Below are 22,213 nucleotides of genomic sequence, written 5' to 3'. Positions count from 1 at the left end.
CCAAAAATCTCAAATTTGGACTCATCAGACCAAAGGACAGATTTCCACTGGTCTAATGTCCATTGCTGGTGTTTCTTGTCCCCAGCAAGTCTCTTCTTATTATTGGTGTCTTTTAGTAGTGGTTTGATTCACACAGGCCTGATTCACACAGTCTCCTCTGAACAGTTGATGTTGAGATGTGTCTGTTACTTGAACTCTGTGAAGCATTTATTTTGGCTGCAATTTCTGAGGCTGGTAACTCTAATGAACTTATCCTTCGCAAGAGAGGTAACTCTGTGTCACGCCCTGACCTTAGAGATCCTTTTTATGTCTCTATTTTGGTTTGGTCAGGGCGTGAGTTGGGGTGGGCATTCTATGTTTTGTGTTTCTATGATTTTCTATTTCTATGTTTTGGCCGGGTATGGTTCTCAATCAGGGACAGCTGTCTATCGTTGTCTCTGATTGGGAACCATACGTAGCTCTTTTTTCCACCTTTGTTTGTGGGAAGTTGACTTTTGTTTAGGGCACATAGCCTGTAGCTTCACGGTTAGTTTTTGTAGTGTTTGTTGTTTTGTTCGGCGTCATTTTTATCAATAAAGAGAAAATGTACGCTTACCACGCTGCACCTTGGTCCTCTTTTTCCAACGGCCGTGACACTCTGGGTCTTCCTTTCCTGTGGCGGTCCTCATGAGAGCCAGTTTCATCATTGCGCTTGATGGTTTTTGCGACTGCACTTGAAGAAATTTTCAAAGTTCTTGAAATGTTCTGGATTGACTGACCTTCAAGTCTTAAATTAATAATGGACTGTCATTTCTCTTTGCTTATTTGAGCTGTTCTTGCGTATAATATGGACTTGGTCTTTTACCAAATAGGGTTATCTTCTGAATACCCCCCCTACATTGTCACAAAACAACTGATTGGCTCAAATGCATTAAGAAAAAAAGAAATTCCACAAATTAACTTTTAACAAGGCACAACTATTAATTGAAATGCATTCCAGGTGACTACCTCATGAAGCTGGTTGAGAGAAACCCAAGAGTGTGCAAGCTGTCAAAGCAAAGGGTGGCTAATTTGAATAATCTAGCATTTTAAATATATTTTGATTTGTTTAACAGTTTTCTGGTTACTACATGATTCCATATGTGTTATTTCATAGTTTTGATGTCTTCACTATTATTCTACAATGTAGAAAATAGTAAAAAATAAAGAAAAATCCTGGAATGAGTAGGTGTGTCCAAACTTTTGACTGGTACTGTATATATTTTTGTGTCTGTTTTGCGTGTTATTTTGGCATTAATACGTGTCACATATCAGTTTGCAAACAATGTAAAATAAAGAAAAACTCATTGAGTCACTAAAGCCACATACAAACATGGTCTCTTTTTAGCTTTCTAGAGTAAGGCAGCTCCAACATGCAGGTGTTCCAGCCTACCTCAGTGCTTTCTGTGGTGGTGGGGCAGCCAGCGGAAAATACAGAGCGTAGGGGTTGGTAATGCTCTCTAGTTGCACTGTGATTGGCTCAGTGTTCTGTCACTCATGGGGACACTACGTCGCCACAAAATGTACGGGTAGAGATAGACAATTCAAGCCCCTTGGGTGCTGCCATAGACATACATTAGGGCTTCCGAGTGGCGCAGCGGTCTAAGGCACTGCATATCAGTGCTAGAGGTGTCACTACAGACCCTGGTTTGATTTCAGGCTGTATCACAACCGGCCGTGATTGGTAGTCCCATAGGGTGGCGCACAATTGGCCCAGCGTCATTAGGGTTTGACCGCGGTAGGTCATCATTGTAAATAAGAATTTGTTCTTGACTGACTTGCCTAGTTAAATAAAGGTTAAATAAATAAATAAACAGAAGTGCCCATCCAAGAAGGCTTAAGGTCATTGGCCACAGATAAAATCTATCTACCTTAGCTTTGATGGGCTGATCATGTCAACATCATACTTTCAAAATCTTAGCTAGCAAGCTAGACAAGCAGTCATCTTCATGCATCAAGTCAGCAATCTACAGGAAAATCCTTTTCAATCAATGTCATATGAAGAGAAATGATAGATAAACGTATCGGTGCTCATCGGCCATTTGACGTAAACATTCCACAACAAGTTGGAAATCACAAATTCAACAATGCTGAGGCCCCAGTGCAGCCCTGGGTTCGATCCCAAGCTGTGTCACCGTGACTGGGAGACCCCCAGCCTCCTCCGGGTCAGGGGAGGGTTTGGCAAATGTCTTGTATGCTGCTGCATAAATAATGTAATATGCCAGGGAGATATGTATACTGTAGCTATGAAAGTAATACTAAGTGTATGTTGTGTACTAAGCTGTTAGTAGCCCATGTGCCTCACCCTCACCAATTTGCTCCCTTTTCACCTCATAACTTAGCCTACTGTTCTGACTTGGTGGTGCACATGTAGCCTACAGCCTGTTTTAGAGAAATGTCATCATCGAATATTGTAAGAGTTTTCATTGTCTGCTTATATGCCCCCTTTATTTATCCTACGGTTCTGAGTTGGTGTACCGGGAGAATACTGTAAGAACGGCCCATGTTCTGTCCCGTACATTTCAAAAGTGTTGAACAAGTAGTTATTTTTACTACGTCCGTCCTAGCGCGTTCATTAATGTCTTAATCGAAATGACAGATTGCCTCCTATCCACTCATCGTCCCTTATGCCATAGTTTGTACATCTCAATTGTCAGTAGAAACCATAATTGTTTAGGCAAGTCAGCCATATCAGCTATTTTTTTTTTTAATCAGTAAATGAGGCTGAATTAACTGTTTCGCTGCCAGACAAGGTTCCGCTGATAGCGGAAAGTGGTAAGGCGTTGGGACTGCTGTTGGGACTCTGCTGTTGGGACTCTATATGTAGGCCCTAACAGTTTGTCACCCCCGTTTGCCACCGTTATAGTGAAATTCATGTATTGTTTAGTGTTGTGTAGTGGCTTTGCTGGCATGCATCTACATTATAATTTGTTTTTGATTGCCCCACCAAGATTTACATGTTAAAATCACCATTGCTCGGGCAACTGGCACTCATCAAAATTAGACCAGATCACCATTAAATAGTTGGCACATCAGAAATAATATTTTTGATTACATGAATTATGATGCCCTGTCATGCCACACCTGCTGTTTATTGGTAATCATTGTGCTGTTTATTGGTATTCACTGTGCTGTATATTGGTATTCACTGTGCTGTTCATCGGTATTCACTGTGCTGTTTATTGGTATTCACTGTGCTGTTTAACGGTATTCACTGTGCTGTTTATCAGTATTCACTGTGCTGTTTAACGGTATTCACCGTGTTGTTTAACGGTATTCACTGTGCTGTTTATTGGTATTCACTGTGCTGTTCATCGGTATTCACTGTGCTGTTTATTGGTATTCACTGTGCTGTTCATCGGTATTCACTGTGCTGTTTATTGGTATTCACTGTGCTGTTTAACGGTATTCACTGTGCTGTTTATTGGTATTCACTGTGCTGTTTAACGGTATTCACCGTGTTGTTTAACGGTATTCACTGTGCTGTTTATTGGTATTCACTGTGCTGTTTATCGGTATTCACTGTGCTGTTTATCGGTATCCACTGTGCTGTTTATCAGTATTCACTGTGCTGTTTATCAGTATTCACTGTGTTGTTTAACGGTATTCACCGTGTTGTTTAACGGTATTCACTGTGCTGTTTATTGGTATTCATTGTGCTGTTTATCGGTATTCACTGTGTTGTTTAACGGTATTCACTGTGCTGTTTATTGGTATTCATTGTGCTGTTTATCAGTATTCACTGTGCTGTTTATCAGTATTCACTGTGCTGTTTATCAGTATTCACTGTGCTGTTTATTGGTATTCACTGTGCTGTTTATCAGTATTCACTGTGCTGTTTATCAGTATTCACTGTGCTGTTTATCAGTATTCACTGTGCTGTTTATTGGTATTCACTGTGCTGTTTATCAGTATTCACTGTGCTGTTTATTGGTATTCACTGTGCTGTTTATCAGTATTCACTGTGCTGTTTATCAGTATTCACTGTGCTGTTTATTGGTATTCACTGTGCTGTTTATCAGTATTCACTGTGCTGTTTATCAGTATTCACTGTGCTGTTTATCAGTATTCACTCTGCTGTTTATCAGTATTCACTGTGCTGTTTATCAGTATTCACCCGTGGGCACTGTTACAAAACTGTAAGTAGTCTGTAGTTAATTTTTTATTTTTTTACATATAAGTAAGTCTTGGTTTTTCATTTCATAGAGATAATCATATTAGCTTTAATAAATGGAGGGATAGAAGGAAGGAGTCCTCCCTTGCAGTGCTGATAGCGGTTTTGATGGGTGTGATCCTTAAAAGAGCCTCTCCAGCTACAGAGGATTCCCTGGAAGTGGAGTCATACGCAGAGGTAGTGTGTGAAATTAGCCCCACCTAGTGGATAGCTCTCTCAAAAATAGAATTAAATGAACCCATGACAGCTAGCTATCCAATAGTCCCTTATCGTGTATGGACAGCTATGTTCATTTTTGCATACAGTTCTCAATGCTTTCACAATGATTAGCATAATGTTATATAGCTATACACCTACATAGGCCTATACTTACCCCCACACAATGAGTTTGAGACTGTTGTTCTTGGAAACTTCCCTTTCCTTTGTATAACATTGCTCAATATGCAAATAAAAGATGACTAGGGGCCATACATTGTTCTTCTCAGAATTCCTGCATCAACATACTGACATGTTTAACTAATTTGTACGTGAATATTTATTTAGTATGGATGTCATCCAAAGGATTCACCTTGTAATAGCTGGACAATCTCTCCAAAAAATGTATCCTAAAGGAATGTAATTTAGGAAAACCATACTTAATTTGGTGTCAGATTTGTCCAACGTTTTATTTTGTTTGGGGTGAAGCCTGATAGGCTACAATCAAAGTGCAAGATTTGAGTAAACTGAAGTGAAGAGGAAATGTAGCCAAAGTAAAACCATCGTGTGCGTTTTGGCCCACCATCAGGTTATAAAATTACAGAGTGAAAAATGTACATTTTAAAATGGGTTCAGGGACCAATCATAATGGATATACAAAATAAAAATGATGTGATTGGAAAATATTGTTGTGACGTTAATCAAACACCTAGCGACCGCATCAAGGGGTTCAGATCTCTTGGCATAACAGGTAACGTGTTGGCTTAACAGTTGCTGGACCCGGGTTTGAAACTCCTTGAATAGGCTACACAGGTGTCAGAAGTGGGATAGTGCCCGTGAGGCCATTGGAGAGGTGTGTACATGTGAGGCACTTGGTATAGAAAAGCGTGGGGACACACTCTCCTGAAAAAAGGGGTTTGGTCAACACCTAGGAACCTCATCAAGGGGTTTGGACCTCTTGGCGTGACGGTTAAGGTGTTGGCTTGAAAGTCGCTGGACCTTGGTTCAAGTCCCAATCAGGGATAGCATCCACCTCTTTTTCACCATTCTGTTCTGGAATTACTGTGTTTACTTTAGTATAATGGTCACCATCCCCCTCAACATCACCACAGAATTACACATACAATAAACAATAAGAACACATTTTTTCCTTTCCCCTAAGCAGGCATTTTACTCCAGAAGTCAGGAGGTGGAACCACATAACATTAACAAAGACTTCGGTGAGTAATGATTTAAGCAACTTTATTGTTCAATTTTGTGTGTGTGTGTGTGTGTAATCTCCCCCCTTCAACACAAATTAGAACAGAGAATCAAACAAGAATAACAACAACAACAACAACAACAACAACAACAACAAAGGAAACCAAAAACATTCTAGTGTGTAATTGTCTTAAGATAGTAACATATCATTAGAGGATTCCTACCTGGTTATATAAAGGCCTTCCTTGTGTGTTTCACTGTGAACTATCAGCTATGGCCATTTTAGGACACACACTACTAGCACTTTCACTGGTAGCACTGGTCCTATGCTACCCTAACCCACCGACATGCTACACTAAGGTGTTGAGTATGGCTCGAGACCTCACCCATCAGGCAGCGATGATCAAGATGGAACCTGAAACTGTAAGTCCCTTACCATAGAGGGACTGAGCACTGATTGCAGTGGAGTATGCCTAATTTCTCTGTGTGTTTTCCAGAGGCGTTGCATGGCGCACATCCCACATCTCTACCTAGATGTACATGTAAGTATGACTGTGGCATTGTGGAAAGTATTGTTGCAGTATTCACTGTGTACTTTTGAGATCACTATTGTGTCTGTTTAATTAAATACATTTCCCTGATGTTGAGATTGCCGAAAAGATAACAGATTTCTACGCCTGATAATTGTTGGTCTGCAACATAAGAACAGAAATGATATTCATCTTGACAGAACGCTTGCATCATGCCGAAGATGAGGCAGTACGTCTTTCTGGTGGACGGCTTGCGTGAACTGCGCTGTGCTTACACCAGGAAAGTGCGGGTGGTGGGTCTCGCGGTCAGGCAACTGCACATGATCATGTCCCAGAGGTGTCACGGGGTAAGAGAGCGACGACTAGCATTCACAGACAGACTAGCTCTTGATCCAGGCTCCCTGTCATTCAGACTCTATGAAACAGAATGGGGAAACAGAGGAGAACCACAGCAAAGCTCAGTAATAACACATAAAGATAGTACTATTATGGGTCAAAATAGTGAGCTTCATGATACAAATGATTGAAAGGACATTCTGTTCTCTGGGATCTTTTGCCATTCTACTGTATTTGGTCAAGGAAATGCATGAAGTTAAATGACCTTTCATAAAATCAATACTCTCATATCCTCTGAAATGACATAATAGTTGTTTGCTCTTTGTTATGTCACTTTCCTCATGTTGCGTCATAGTCCTTGCACTGAGCACTGGGTTTTTGTATTTACTGGTGCATTTTAGGGCACTGGCACTCACACGCCTCATATCTCTATGTTTAGGAGCTGGTGTTCACCACTGATGACTGTACAGCCTTGGACCGCCCGCCGATGAGCTGGAGCCGGAAATGACAATGCCACTGGGAGAGAGAGGGAGAGAGAGAGAGGGAGAGGGAGAGAGAGGGAGGGAGGGAGAGAGAGGGAGAGAGAGGGAGAGAGAGAGGGAGAGAGAGAGGGAGAGAGAGAGAGAGAGATATAGTTGGTTATTACTGTGTACGATGCAAAACCCTGCAATGGGGAATTCAAACAGATTTAATGACACTGTATGTTTTCTTTGACAAGTTACTTTGCAAAAAAGTACCTTAGCCTACAAATAAAAGTACATTGACGACATGTTTATGTTACATTGATGTGCTTGGCTGCTTGCTATCTATGAAAGCCTGGGTTTGAGTTGAAGCCTAAATGTTGTGCTTGTTTGTTTCTTCCTGGGCTGAAATGATTTTAATAAGACATCCTAATATGATACACTGTATGATCCATCATCCATCGTTCCAGATGTGATATGACTTCACAAAACGTAACATTCTGGACGGCAGAATTTGTTTATTTCATCAAATATAAAATAGCCTTGTGAATTATAGTGTAAAAACGACCAAAGGGACCACATAATGGCAAGACCCAGAAGACCACAACAGACAGTATGTGCTGCTGATGTACCAGTACTATGATTAAATGCCACCTAGTGGCGCTTGTGGGCTATAGAGTGCACCAAAATATATCCTTGTCTGCGTTAAAAAAGGCAAACCAAAAAGATCTCGCTCTGAAAAAGATCTGATGTTAAAAGATCTGATGTGGTTGGTCAAAAGATCAATTAGTGGAAAAAATATAATAATTGGGCTGCCTGTGTAAACTGTGTCCTAACTTCGATCACCAGTCAGTGGCCACATGCAATGGGTGGGAGCTGAACAACTTAACGCCTATCTATCTAAACTGGGACGTGAAGTTCTTCCAACTACATATATCGTGCGTAAACATAACGGATCTGGACATAGAAAACGACATTTCCATTACGGCCGCGGGAGCGACAGGGTGGGGCTTGTCTTTTTACATCGAAGCAACAATTTATCCTCGATAACTTTGCTGCAGCAGGTGGTCACCGTGTGGCAGTGGACAATCACTGTGAATGAATATGGAACTATGAAGTTGTTTTATGACAACGCGTAGACTGATATGAACTGAAGGCTTATTGTCTTACGTGAAAGGTGTGAAAAATGTTTGGTGCGTGCTTCTAGAGATCAGGTCGTTTTTTTTGTACGAATACTTCTTTAGTTCAACACGATTGAGTGAGACTCAAAATAATTGCTGTCTTCAGAAACTTTTATTACATTTTGCGGTGAAACTATGGCTTTTGCTAGATTAAGCCAAATACTTCGCTTGTCTTCTTTTGAAATGAAAAAGAAGACAAAGCGATATGAACACGTTCATCGAGACATCAATCCTAATGACCAATGGGAAATTATCGGAGAATTGGGTGATGGAGCGTTTGGAAAAGTTTACAAGGTAAGCATTATGGGTTTGTTTCAATGAACTATTATGTTTATAACATCATATAATTGTGTATGACTTCAAAGAGATGATCATGGGCAAGTTGTTGCGCACTGAGGGTAGGAACCACTCCATTTCAGTTGAATCTGCTAGCCCACAGGGGGCACAGGGGCACGTGCCCGGTCATCAAACTTAACGTTTTTTAATTTTTTGTAAATAATGTAAAAAATATTTTGTTTCTCTGTGATATTACTAGCCACCTAGCAATTTTATGAAGTTAGCTCAGATAGTTCCAAATCTCCTAACTAGATACCAAGAAGTCATTTCAGGCTATCAATCAAGTTAGACTAGCAAAATTCTCCAATCTATGGTCAGGCCTAGCCCCCCTCTGGTCCACCCCCAAGCCATCTTCACATACTTTGTGCCCCCTCAGATTTGTGGGGTGCATGACTCCCCTGATAGTACCTCTGCCTATTTGTCAGCCTATAAATTATTTGTAGGCACCACACAATTATATGAAAACAGATGTGCTGGCAATTATGGCATTTTTCTTATTTGGGCTGTCAAAACCGGTTCACTCATGTATCCATCTCAAACAACGTGGTTTATCAAGCTCAAGGGGAAAAAAGTTTAAATGCAAATATAGGGGTAAATTTATGCAATTTCAAAGTCTTTCATCTGCCTTTGAAATGCTTACTACCAGCAACATTCTGTGCCCTATTTCTGAATGACATTTAAAATGACTTTATTCTGATCTTTCTGTAGCCATACCAACCCATTTGTGAAGTGTTTAGTTAATCTGAGTGAGCAAATGAACATGATCGTAGGTAAAAAAAAAAGTTAAAGGCTGAATAATTAATGTTGATTGAGTCAGTCCACAGCGTATCATAAATACCAATGCTTGTGACATCAGATTTATTAATGTTGCCACTTGGACCAGATGTTTCCATGTCAGCAAATGAAGTTATTTGATTGTTTAGGTTTTATTCCTACAGTATTAAATTGGCCCATCACCAAATGATGCATTCTAACCTGCTTACTTACAGGTCTTACTAGTTCCTATAAACCAGGTGGTCTGTTAGTTTCCTGTTGGTGTACACTTGCCATCCTCGCTTTCCGATATGAAGACCACTAGCTGTGAAGGCAGTGCTACAAGTAGCTTACTCCGTTTTCTGATGTGAACAAGTGTCATGTGGGTTTTCGTTATCATCAAGAGTAAGAGATGGTTACTTACCACACCCTGAACGTTTGGACTGACAGTAGGCAGAAGGAGAAATGTCTTGAATACATGAACATTTCACAAAGTGCTGAGGGACGCACAGTAGGGAGTTCCTGGATTTGCACAGTTCAATGCACATTTAACCTCTGTCACCTCTCATCACTAACTTCATAATCATTTTGACGCTAGACTACAACTAGAATGATAATATTTGAATGTTCTTTTGTGCTGATTGTTTTCACCACTTATTGTGAACTTTGAGAGAGATTACTTTCTTTTGATGGGCAGCACACTCTGATCTAATGAGTTGCCTCTGCGCATAAAAACCACATCCTCTCTGGGCAGCTTTAAACATAAATAAAAAAAATAGTTTGTCTTCTGTGCCAATATGAATGTACCATACGATGTAATCGCAATGTTGAGATAATGTTCTTCTTTGTTTTTATGTTTATTATCTCGCTGTCATACTGTGTTCAAACCTGTTCCATCTTGCCTAGACATCTTGTCTCATTCCTTACCCTTCAGGACTGAGAATAAAATTGAGTAAACTACAAGGCATCTTTGGAATTTCAACACTTACAATGGAAACGTGATAATAGACAGTCTCTACATCCTTCCTCCCTGGCTACATGTGATCTCCAGCCCCCATACAGTTTGGCTGTCCTGGAGTGCATGAGGAGGAGTCAGGGTCAGGAGGGAAGCTGTAGGCCGGGAGAGTGATGGAAGCACTTCCTGTATGCCCGTCAGGCTACTGACTAATCAGTCTGTGGGAAGAGAAGAAGCTCCGTCTACAGTGAGTAGACTTAAGGCTCTGTCTCAACGAATCCTAGATTCCTCACAGCCTCTCTTCTCGCCTCCTTCTCAAAACCTATTGGAGAAGAAGATCTGAGGGGCCGTTGGCCTCATGATCTGTGTTTGCTGTACACATCAGGGTAAACAACAGGGCTTTGTTGACATGGTCTCAGGTTTTCCATGTCATGGGGTTATCACGGTATCATGCTCAGGTTGATGGCCCTATTGGCCTGTCAATGTCACTCACCAGATGGTAAGGAGGACATCGTAGTCACTGTCACAGACAGCCATGACTAGAGGTGAGGTACAGTACCTGTCAAAAGTTTGGACACACCTACTCATTCCAGGGTTTTACTTTATTTTTTACTATTTTCTACATCAAAACTGCGAAATAGCACATGGAATCGTGTAGTAATCAAAAAAGTGTTAAACAAATCAAAATAAATGTGAGATTATTCAAAGTAGCCACCCTTTGCCTGGATGACAGCTTTGCAGACTATTGGCATTCTCTCAACTAGCTTCATGAGGTAGTCACCTGGAATGCATTTCAATTAACAGATGTGCCTTGTTAATTTGTGGAATTTCTTTTCATAATGCGTTTGAGCCAATCAGTTGTTGTGACAAGGTAGGGCGTGGTGTACAGAAGATAATCCTATTTGTTAAAAGACCAAGTTCATATGTCAAGAACAGCTCAAATAAGCAAAACGAAATGACAGTCCGTTATTACTTTAAGACATGAAGGTCAGTCAATACGGAAAATGTCAAGAACTTTTGAAAAAATAAAAAAATAACAATAGCGAGACTATATAAGGGGGTAACGGTACAGAATCAATGTGCGGAGGCACCGGTTGAGGTCATATGTACATGTAGGTAGAGTTATTAAAGTGACTATGCTTGGATAATAACAGAGTAGCAGCGGCATAAAAGAGGGGTAGCCAATTGATTAGATGTTCAGGAGTCTTATGACTTGGGGGAAGAAGCTGTTTAGAAGCCTCTTGAGGACCGCCACATGAAAGGAAGACCCAGAGTTACCTCTGCTGCTGAGGAAAAGTTCATTAGAGTTACCAGCCTCAGAAATACCAGCCTAAATAAATGCTTCACAGAGTTCAAGTAACAGACATTTTCCACATCAACTGTTCAGAGGAGACTGTGTGAATCAGGCCTTCATGGTTGAATTGCTGCAAAGAAACGACTACTAAAAGACACCAATAAGAAGAAGACACTTGCTTGGGCCAAGAAACACGACCAATGGACATTAGACTGGTGGAAATCTGTCCTTTGGTCTGATTAGTCCAAATGTGAGAGTTTTGGTTCCAACCGCCGTGTCTTTGTGAGACGCAGAGTAGGTGAATGGATAATCTCTGCATGTGTGGTTCCCACCGTAAAGCATGGAGGTGTGATGGTGTGGGGGTGCGTTGTTGGTGACAGTCAGTGATTTATTTAGAATTCAAGGCACACTTAACCAGCATGGCTACCACAGCATTCTGCAATGATACGCCATCCCATCTGGTTTGCGCTTAGTGGGACTATAATTTGTTTTTCAACAGGGCAATGACCCGAAACATACCTCCAGGCTGTGTAAGGGCTATTTGACCAAGAAGGAGAGTGATGGAGTGCTGCATCAGATGACCTGGCCTCCACAATCACCTGACTTCAACCCAATTGAGATGATTTGGGATGAGTTGGACTGCAAAGTGAAGGAAAAGCAGCCAACAAGTGCTCCGCATATGTGGGAACTCCTTCAAGACTGTTGGAAAAGCCTTGCAGGTGAAGTTGGTTGAGAGAATGCCAAGAGTGTGCAAAGCTGTCATCAAGGTCATCCGACCTCCCGGGTGGCGCAGTGGTCTAGGGCACTGCATCGCAGTGCTAGCTGCGTCACCAGAGTCTCTGGGTTCGCGCCCAGGCTGGGCTGGGTTCGCGCCCAGGCTCTGTCGCAGCCGGCCGCAACCGGGAGGTCCGTGGGGCGACGCACAATTGGCATAGCGTCGTCCGGGTTAGGGAGGGTTTGGCCGGTAGGGATATCCTTGTCTCAGTATGTAAAAAAAAAATAAAAAAATAAAAAAATAAAAATAAAAATAAAAAAATGTTATAAAATGTATGCACTCTACTGTAAGTCGCTCTGGATAAGAGCGTCTGCTAAATGACTAAATGTAAATGTAATGTAATGGATGGCTACTTTGAAGAATCTAAAATATAAATATATTTTGATTTTGTTTAACACGTTTTTTGGTTACTACATGATTCCATGTGTTACTTCATAGTTTTGATGTCTTCACTATTGTTCTACAATGTATAAAATAGTCAAAATAAGGGAAAAACCCTTGAATGAGTAGTCCAAACTTTTGACTGGTACTGTACATAAATCTCCCCACATGTGCTATTGCTGAGACAGGAGCATGTCCCACTTCCTGCTGACCCATATGTCACAGGATGTTTTTTATCTGTACGGCCGCCGCCAAACCCTTAAGCACAAGGGCCGAAATGTTCCCTTTACTTTTTAATGGGACATGTGCCGCTGCGCAGGCTTCCTGGCTGCTGCTGCTTGGTACTGTACGTTTTCCTAGTTGCCTTAGTTAGCCTAGCATTACCTGAGTAATGCACCCCAAATGCCACCTTATTTCCTATATTGTGAACTACCTTTGACCACAAAGTACTAGTGCACTATGTAGGGACTAGGGTGCTGTTGTGATAGCACTTTAGTGCTCCAGAGCTGGTAATCTGTGGGGTCCAGTTGTGGCCGGCCTGGCTGATAAGTGCTCTCCTGGGTGGGTGTGGACAGCACGCTCCTTTGTGACGATCTCTCACTCACCACGCTCTCCTGTAGAGGCTCGTCCCCCATGACTTCCCAGCACCCTGTCGGTATGTCTGTGGCAGGTTGCCTTGGTGACTGTCTGAGTTGGAGTGTGGGCGAGGGAGTAATTTGTGAGAACATCATGAGTTAACTTGTCATAACCACTAAATCAGTTTTGAAATACATTGACGCTAGCCTATATCAGAGGCAAAGCACAATACATGATGTAACAGCACTGCTAAAGTAATCAAACAACACATGCCTTTTGTGCAGTCTATCAAAGCACCATGTTTCACGTTTTCATCAAGTTAGGAGACACATTTACAAATAATAATTAAAAAAATGTTTTTATTAGTAAGGGCTTATATAGTCCTGTTTCACTGTATGTACAAGTGGTAACCTGTACAGGTGTGAAATAGAAATGTGGTTTTTGCATACCTCTCTCCCCCTGAGACACAGCAAATGTACTGGACTATATTCTTTTTAGTCATGCATACAGATATAGGATCTTAATTTGAACCTGTTTGCTACAGCAGGAAAATAATCCTGCAGCAAAACAAAATGTAAATTATTATTTGGACATTTTTGTAGGGGTTGATACATTTTCCTTAAGGGAAAATCAAGTTTGTAATTTCAAAGTGGAAATTATAAACTTTCAGAGGCCTTTTTAAACCCCGAATACACTAAATGTGAAGATCCTACATCAGTACTGACTCGATAGCTCTATGTTCGAGCTACAGTGTACTAACCTGCCTATCCTAAGAGACGTGCTGCAGCGAGTTCTTCACTGTTGTTTTGAGCTTGAAACCTTTCACAATACCTCACAGCGAAACCACCACATCCTCAGACAGCAGCACTATTCCTTTTGGGGTTCAGCATTTGAACTTCTCTGCTGTGTCCTACATCCGTGTGGAACAACTGTAAAGAAAGCTACAGTAAGAATTCAACCCTGTATAATCCTCAGCTTATGTAACACAAGAGAAGTAGAATGTCCCCAGTGGAAAGAGAAAAGGCTGTGGATGGCTTAGGATGTGATGGCTGTCTACTGGGGGTGTGAACGTTTAAACTTGGGATCACTAACAGGTTTCGATCATCATAAAGGGAAAAAGGAAACAAATAACGCAACAATGCTTTAATGTTAGTAAGAGGAGATCTGCATCTTTCAAATTATTTACCACGGATATAAAGCACTCTGCACATCATTATCGTTGAGAAAGGCAAACGACAGCAACAAAGTCCTGTATGGCAATACTTTTGAGACGTTACATGAGAAGGTGGTGAAATGCAAACTTTTCAAGGTGTAATTGAGGTACAGTAATGGTAGTACAGGTGCAATGCTGAACCATCTGAAAATGACGCACCGTGAGACCCAAATCATTGCTGGCAGCACCACATGCCCCACGCAACAGACATTAGACAGCTTCACACAGAAGAGGTGCAATAAGGGACTGAGTGAGAAAATGACAGCACTGATTACAGAAATGATTGTAGTTGATATGCAGCCATTGTCAATGGTAGAGGATGTTGGCTTCAATTCCCTGATGCCATTATCTAGAACCAGACTACAACATGCCATGTCGAAAAAACTGTGATGGCCCGGAAATTCTACAACGATTCTTCTGCAAGTACAAAGCGCGAGCTCTCAAACCCCATACGTTTTTTATTTATTTTTACAAATCGATACTTGGAGTCAAAGAATCTATACAATATCGTCCAAAATAATATTGCAATAAGCAATTGTATAGATTTTTTCCCTCTATAGTGCAGTACTTATCAGGGCCCTATGGGTCCTGGTTAAATGTAGTGTACTACTTATCAGAGCCCTATGGGCCCTGGTCAAATGTAGTGCCCTATAAATGCAATCGGGTTTCATTTGGGACACATCTATGTGCAGCAGCAACATCACAGTAGCGATTAACACTAATCAATAGCTAGGCTAGTTAGTATCCTGTTATTTCTGTTCAGTAGGATACAATGCATTTCAAACATTATCATGTTCATTGTACTTCTAGAGAACTCTGCCAGACTTTATGCAGAATCCTAGACCTACTTTTGATAAATAGAATGGGATGATAGCCACACGCATGATGAAGGCTTTTATCTCAAGCGACTGACTGTTAACGCATACAGCAACTGTTGTATGCCCGTGGACTAATTACACACTCAGTCGAGGGTCTCAACTTACTGTTGACAGTTATAATGGGTACAATTTCAAAATTTGGTTGTGCATCAGCATTTTTATTTATTTTTTGATTGGTAAATTAGTCTAGCGGCCAGCTATCTAAACTTGTAGTAAGCATGGTCAAATTACCAACCGGGATGGAGCCCATTGATCATCAGTTATCATACACTGCTCAAAAAAATAAAGGGAACATTTAAACAACACAATGTAACTCCAAGTCAATCACACTTCTGTGAAATCAAACTGTGCACTTAGGAAGTGTAACATAACTTTAAACCGTCCCCTCGCCCCGACACGGGCGCGAACCAGGGACCCTCTGCACACATCAACAACTGACACCCACGAAGCGTCGTTACCCATCGCTCCACAAAAGCCGTGGCCCTTGCAGAGCAAGGGGCAACACTACATCTAGGTTTCAGAGCAAGTGACGTAACTGATTGAAACGCTACTAGCGCGTACCCGCTAACTAGCTAGCCATTTCACATCCGTTACACTCACCCCCCTTTCAACCTCCTCCTTTTCCGCAGCAACCAGTGATCCGGGTCAACAGCATCAATGTAACAGTATAACATTAAACCGTCCCCTCGCCCCGACACGGGCGCGAACCAGGGACCCTCTGCACACATCAACAACAGTCACCCACGAAGCGTCGTTACCCATCGCTCCACAAAAGCCGCGGCTCTTGCAGAGCAAGGGGCAACACTACATCTAGGTTTCAGAGCAAGTGACGTAACTGATTGAAACGCTACTAGCGCGTACCCGCTAACTAGCTAGCCATTTCACATCCGTTACAGAAGCAACACTGATTGACAATAAATGTCACATGCTGTTGTGCAAATGGAATAGACAACAGGTGGAAATTATAGGCAATTAGCAAGACACCCCCAATAAAGGAGTGGTTCTGCAGGTGGTGACCACAGACCACTTCTCAGTTCCTATGCTTCCTGGCTGATGTTTTGGTCACTTTTGAATGCTGGCGGTGCTTTCACTCTAGTGGTAGCATGAGACGGAGTCTACAACCCACACAAGTGGCTCAGGTAGTGCAGCTCATCCAGGATGGCACATCAATGCGAGCTGTGGCAAGAAGGTTTGCTGTGTCTGTCAGCGTAGTGTCTAGAGCATGGAGGCGCTACCAGGAGACAGGCCAGTACATCAGGAGACGTGGAGGAGGCCGTAGGAGGGCAACAACCCAGCAGCAGGACCGCTACCTCCACCTTTGTGCAAGGAGGAGCAGGCGGAGCACTGCCAGAGCCCTGCAAAATGACCTCCAGCAGGCCACAAATGTGCATGTGTCTGCTCAAACGGTCAGAAACAGACTCCATGAGGGTGGTATGAGGGCCCGACGTCCACAGGTGGGGGTTGTGCTTACAGCCCAACACCGCGCAGGACGTTTGGCATTTGCCAGAGAACACCAAGATTGGCAAATTCGCCACTGGCGCCCTGTGCTCTTCACAGATGAAAGCAGGTTCACACTGAGCACATGTGACAGACGTGACAGAGTCTGGAGACGCCGTGGAGAACGTTCTGCTGCCTGCAACATCCTCCAGCATGACCGGTTTGGCGGTGGGTCAGTCATGGTGTGGGCTGGCATTTATTTGGGGGGCCGCACAGCCCTCCATGTGCTCCAGAGGTAGTCTGACTGCCATTAGGTACCGAGATGAGATCCTCAGACCCCTTGTGAGACCATATGCTGGTGCGGTTGGCCCTGAGTTCCTCCTAATGCAAGACAATGCTAGACCTCATGTGGCTGGAGTGTGTCAGCAGTTCCTGCAAGAGGAAGGCATTGATGCTATGGACTGGCCCGCCCGTTCCCCAGACCTGAATCCAATTGAGCACATCTGGGACATCATGTCTCGCTCCATCCACCAACGCCACGTTGCACCACAGACTGTACAGGAGTTGGTGGATGCTTTAGTCCAGGTCTGGGAGGAGATCCCTCAGGAGACCATCCGCCACCTCATCAGGAGCATGCCCAGGCGTTGTAGGGAGGTCATACAGGCACGTGGAGGCCACACACACTACTGAGCCTCATTTTGACTTGTTTTAAGGACATTACATCAAAGTTGGATCAGCCTGTAGTGTGGTTTTCCACTTTAATTTTGAGTGTGACTCCAAATCCAGACCTCCATGGGTTGATACATTTTCCATTGATAATTTTTGTGTGATTTTGTTGTCAGCACATTCAACTATGTAAAGAAAAAAGTATTTAATAAGAATATTTCATTCATTCAGATCTAGGATGTGTTATTTTAGTGTTCCCTTTATTTTTTTGAGCAGTGTATATTAAAAATGTAAACATTTGCCTCCACCCTATGGCAAAATGTGTAGAATTGCAGGAAATTAACTTTAAAACACATGATTTATCTTCACTGTCATGAGGGGGTGCTAAAATGGGGGGGGGTGTATGGATTTGCCCATCTCTTTATTGTCTGTACCTGATATGCTTCATATGAGAATCAAACAAACAAGCCTGGTGTTCCCAGGACCCAAACCCAAAGCTGCCTGAGACGTATTTTTCATAATGATAAGTTGATTTGAGTCATCTTCAGAGGGAGATTAAGATTTACTAGGCAGCCCACTGTTAACAAGAATTGTAGACATGACATTCCTGTTCAGAGAAATGTTCAGGGTTGTACATCTTAACGCCAGGGCAAAGGTTAAGCACACATTCTCTAGAGATGGGCTGGGCTGGGGCTGGGATTAGTGTCCTGTCAGCCTGTGTGCGTGTGCACTCTGGAAAAGTGCACAGTACAGTGTACATGCAGGCAGGCCCACGCCTCGGCACACCGCCTCATGGTTACTGTACTGTATGCTGCTATCAACCTGGAAGTGATTGGCCCCAGGAGGCTGTGCCAGCAGCAGCAGAGAGCAGACACGCACCACCCGCTGAGCCCAGTGTGTCTGCTCCTCTTCTTTCACAGCCAGGTGTAGTAATCTGCCCAGTGAACGTCACTCCACTAACTGGATCTGTGTGTGTGTGTGTGTGTGTGTTCTCATCACGTACCCCAGAGGCAGGGAAGAAGAAGCTGATCCCTCGTTTTACTGCTTTGACCTTTTGTGGAGCACTGAGAGGATGAGCGACTTCTCCCATGAAGGGACGCCAACAGGCGGTTACAGGCGGTCACAGACAGGCGGGCTATAGCAAAAGAGAGGGGCCTGTGACGTTTAGTTGCCCCTGACATCCATGGAAATGTTGGGCACAACAATCCACTGAAGTTGTTTTGTTCCTCAGTGGGATGATTGGGTTAGAGAGAGCACTGCTTTGTTGTTCCTCAGTGGGATGATTGGGTTAGAGAGAGCACTGCTTTGTTGTTCCTCAGTGGGATGATTGGGTTAGAGAGAGCACTGCTTTGTTGTTCCTCAGTGGGATGATTGGGTTAGAGAGAGCACTGCTTTGTTGTTCCTCAGTGGGATGATTGGGTTAGAGAGAGCACTGCTTTGTTGTTCCTCAGTGGGGTGATTGGGCTAGAGAGAGCACTGCTTTGTTGTTCCTCATTGGGATGATTGGGTTAGAGAGAGCACTGCTTTGTTGTTCCTCAGTGGGATGATCGGGTTAGAGAGAGCACTGCTTTGTTGTTCCTCAGTGGGATGATTGGGTTAGAGAGAGCACTGCTTTGTTGTTCCTCAGTGGGATGATTGGGTTAGAGAGAGCACTGCTTTGTTGTTCCTCATTGGGATAATTGGGTTAGAGAGAGCACTGCTTTGTTGTTCCTCAGTGGGATGATTGGGTTAGAGAGAGCACTGCTTTGTTGGTCCTCAGTGGGATGATTGGGTTAGAGAGAGCACTGCTTTGTTGGTCCTCAGTGGGATGATTGGGTTAGAGAGAGCACTGCTTTGTTGTTCCTCAGTGGGATGATTGGGTTAGAGAGAGCACTGCTTTGTTGTTCTCTGCTGTGATAATGGAGATGAGGAAGAGGTGGTGTTGTGAGCCAGTTTTTCTGTCTGTTAGTACAATTAGGTTAGTGTGAGTATACAGCTCTATGCTCACCCAGCACCACTATTCCTTCTCCTCCAGTGGAGAGACTGCAGAGCCGTTTATGCCTTCCAGGAAGTCAGTGCTCCCTTGTGAGGCACAATGAGGCATTTCAGTGTCATTTCCTCTGTGTACAGTACAGCCCCTTCCCTCCCCCATAGACAGACAGACAGACAGAGCATCTTCCCATCTGTTAGTCTATCTCTCTCTCTCCCTCTCTCCACCCCCCCAACTCAACTGAAGCCCAGAAGCACATTCCTGGGTCGTGTTCCCAATGAGCTGCAGAGCAGGGTGGGGGATTGGCCTTTTACAAGGCCGAGTAGACGCGAGCAGAGAAGAGGTAATGACTCCATCAGGCACGAGCAGCGTGCACCTTTCTCCAAGCCTCAGAATGTGACAGCGTGCACCTTTCTCCAAGCCTCAGAATGTGACAGCGTGCACCTTTCTCCAAGCCTCAGAATGTGACAGCGTGCACCTTTCTCCAAGCCTCAGAATGTGACAGCGTGCACCTTTCTCCAAGCCTCAGAATGTGACAGCGTGCACCTTTCTCCAAGCCTCAGAATGTGACAGCGTGCACCTTTCTCCAAGCCTCAGAATGTGACAGCGTGCACCTTTCTCCAAGCCTCAGAATGTGACAGCGTGCACCTTTCTCCAAGCCTCAGAATGTGACAGCGTGCACCTTTCTCCAAGCCTCAGAATGTGACAGCGTGCACCTTTCTCCAAGCCTCAGAATGTGACAGCGTGCACCTTTCTCCAAGCCTCAGAATGTGATAAAGAGAGAGATAAAAGTATGGAGAGAGGGATGGAAAGCGAGAGTGCGGGGTTAGCGAGCTTGGTTATGCAGACTCGTTAAGCGGGAATTGTGACCTAACGGGGCCCCCTGTTGACTCTGAGATGGGGGTTTCCGTGGTGGGAGCAGAGCCGTTTCCTGGATGTGGTGATGAAATACAAATGCTCTGCGACGCATTGTCAGATACATTATCATGTCTCTCCAGTCACACACTGTGTGCAAAGGTTAGGTTTCCTAACCATGTGACCTCACCAGGAAAAGTCCTCATTTTAAAGAAGGCCCTGGAGTTATTCCATCTTCGGGAACTCTCAGGGTTGTAATTATGGTAGGCCAGTGTCTCCAGGCGTGTGCGTGACTACACTGTTTACCCAGATGTTTTCCCACAGACCCCTCAGGCACTGGACCCCACCAGGCTGTTTAGTCTGCAGCCTCGCATCCAGGTCATTGGGAGTAGCTTGAGCTAGCCTCACTCACTCACTCACTCACTGACTCACTCACTCACTCACTCACTTGCGCAAAACTATCAGTGTAGATGAAGGGGAGGAGACGGGTTAAAGAAGGATTTTTAAGCCTTGAGACAATTGAGACATGGATTGTATATGTGTGCCATTCAGAAGGTGAATGGGCAAGACTAAATATTTAAGTGCCTTTGAACGGGGTATGGTAGTAGGTGCCAGGCGCACCGATTTGTGTCAAGAACTGGAACGCTGCTGGATTTTTCATGCTCAACAGTTTCTCGTGTGTATCAAGAATGGTCCACCACCCAAAGGACATCCAACCAACTTGACACAACTGTGGGAAGCATTGGAGTCAACATGGGCCATCATCCCTGTTTGACATCTTGTAGAGTTCATGCCTGACTAATTGAGGTTCTTCTGAGGCCAAAGGAGTTGCAACTCAATATTAGAAAGGTGTTCCTAATGTTTGGTATACTCAGTGTATATCTATCTGCCTATACTATAGATAAAGACAGATACGTCTCTCTCTCCTTTGACTTTTACTTCTTTTTCTCCCATTGTTAACTCACAACATCCTTTCTCTTTACATTTTTTGTTGCTTTCTCTCTCTGTATCGCACAGTCTTTGCTCTCTCTGCTCTCATACACACACACACACACACACACACACACACACACACACACACACACACACACACACACACACACACACACTATTATGTAGAGATCACACACCTTTCCCAGAGCACAACTTGTTTAACCTAGATGTATTCATTCTCAGAACTATAACCTCTGACAGAGACCTGTACTTCCTGTCTGTTGTCATGTGGTCACCACTTACTCACCCCTCCTGATGCTGGTTTATCATGCAGTTGGGGACAGTGTTTCTAACTCATTTGTAGTGCCATGTCAATGTGGATGGATGGGCTGGCTGACTGCATGGCTACAGTGGTTCCTCCTTCTCCTTAGCTCTTACAGGGTGTGCAGGTTCCTTTCCTGTTGTGCTTTTTAAGCCATTAAGTAAAACTTTTATTAGACTCTTGTGTTTGTCAGTGTTTTTTGTCTCTGCTAGGGTTTTGATTACGTTTTATTTCACACACACACACACACACACACACACACACACACACACACACACACACAGAGGAATTAATTTGGTGGGCGGTGGCCCAGATATGGTTCTTGAAGTCCAACCTATATTGTCAAATTTAGTTTCCAGTATTTAATATGTGACATATGTTAACTCACTAAGACTAGTAACTTTAACTCCATGAAGTCCGTTTGCTTATTTCGCAATATATGAGACTCGTGATGTCTTCACTACCTTTTCAATTGTAGTCACATGAGAAAAACACGGAAGTTCATTTCGAAACGGGGTGGTTTTCGCAAGTTCAATTTCCTTCCTAACGCCCCTACTAGTTAACCATGGCCGGGCCCCACCTATGATTTTTCTTAGTATTACTCAATATACCCTCTGATAAAATTCACTGTCCTCGTGTAGCCTATTTAAATAGCCCCCTTGTGCAGAAATTATGCCTGTAGCCTACTTCCTGTGTGCTGACCTTTTCACATTTACCAGTCACCCAATAGATAATAACGCCTGTTAGGATAGAATCGCAAAGCAAAATTAATATA

General features: G+C 43.3%; 2 protein-coding genes across 2 annotated transcripts in view; both read left to right on the top strand.

Moving 5' to 3' along the window:
• The first annotated feature begins 5,860 nt into the window (after positions 1 to 5,860).
• On the top strand, positions 5,861 to 6,961 carry zmp:0000001268 (CYTL1 domain-containing protein). Its single transcript, XM_039004972.1, has 4 exons — positions 5,861 to 6,010; positions 6,085 to 6,129; positions 6,318 to 6,464; positions 6,893 to 6,961. Exons 1-4 carry the CDS (start codon positions 5,861 to 5,863, stop codon positions 6,959 to 6,961), a joined length of 411 nt encoding a protein of 136 aa, XP_038860900.1.
• A 970-nt stretch (positions 6,962 to 7,931) lies between these two features.
• Positions 7,932 to 22,213, top strand: part of LOC120056872 (serine/threonine-protein kinase 10-like) — a 52,294-nt gene continuing 38,012 nt past the window's right edge. The window contains exon 1 of the mRNA XM_039005128.1: positions 7,932 to 8,389. Coding sequence (XP_038861056.1) covers positions 8,231 to 8,389 — 159 coding nt within the window. The 5' untranslated portion in view covers positions 7,932 to 8,230. The remainder of the gene's footprint in view (positions 8,390 to 22,213) is intronic.

Source organism: Salvelinus namaycush, chromosome 12 (genome assembly GCF_016432855.1).
Source record: "Salvelinus namaycush isolate Seneca chromosome 12, SaNama_1.0, whole genome shotgun sequence".
Classification (NCBI taxonomy): Eukaryota; Metazoa; Chordata; class Actinopteri; order Salmoniformes; family Salmonidae; genus Salvelinus; species Salvelinus namaycush.
Note: the sequence above shows the minus strand (reverse complement) of the source record. Positions and strands in the feature narration are given on the sequence as shown.

What these genes read in the sequence shown, in the direction of transcription:
- zmp:0000001268 (XM_039004972.1), top strand. Translation starts at nt 5,861, where the DNA reads ATGGCCATTTTAGGACACACACTACTAGCACTTTCACTGGTAGCACTG. An exon ending in ATCTCTACCTAGATGTACAT is followed by an intron (nt 6,130 to 6,317) that starts GTAAGTATGACT and finishes TCATCTTGACAG; the next exon opens with AACGCTTGCATCATGCCGAA. An exon ending in TGTCCCAGAGGTGTCACGGG is followed by an intron (nt 6,465 to 6,892) that starts GTAAGAGAGCGA and finishes CTCTATGTTTAG; the next exon opens with GAGCTGGTGTTCACCACTGA.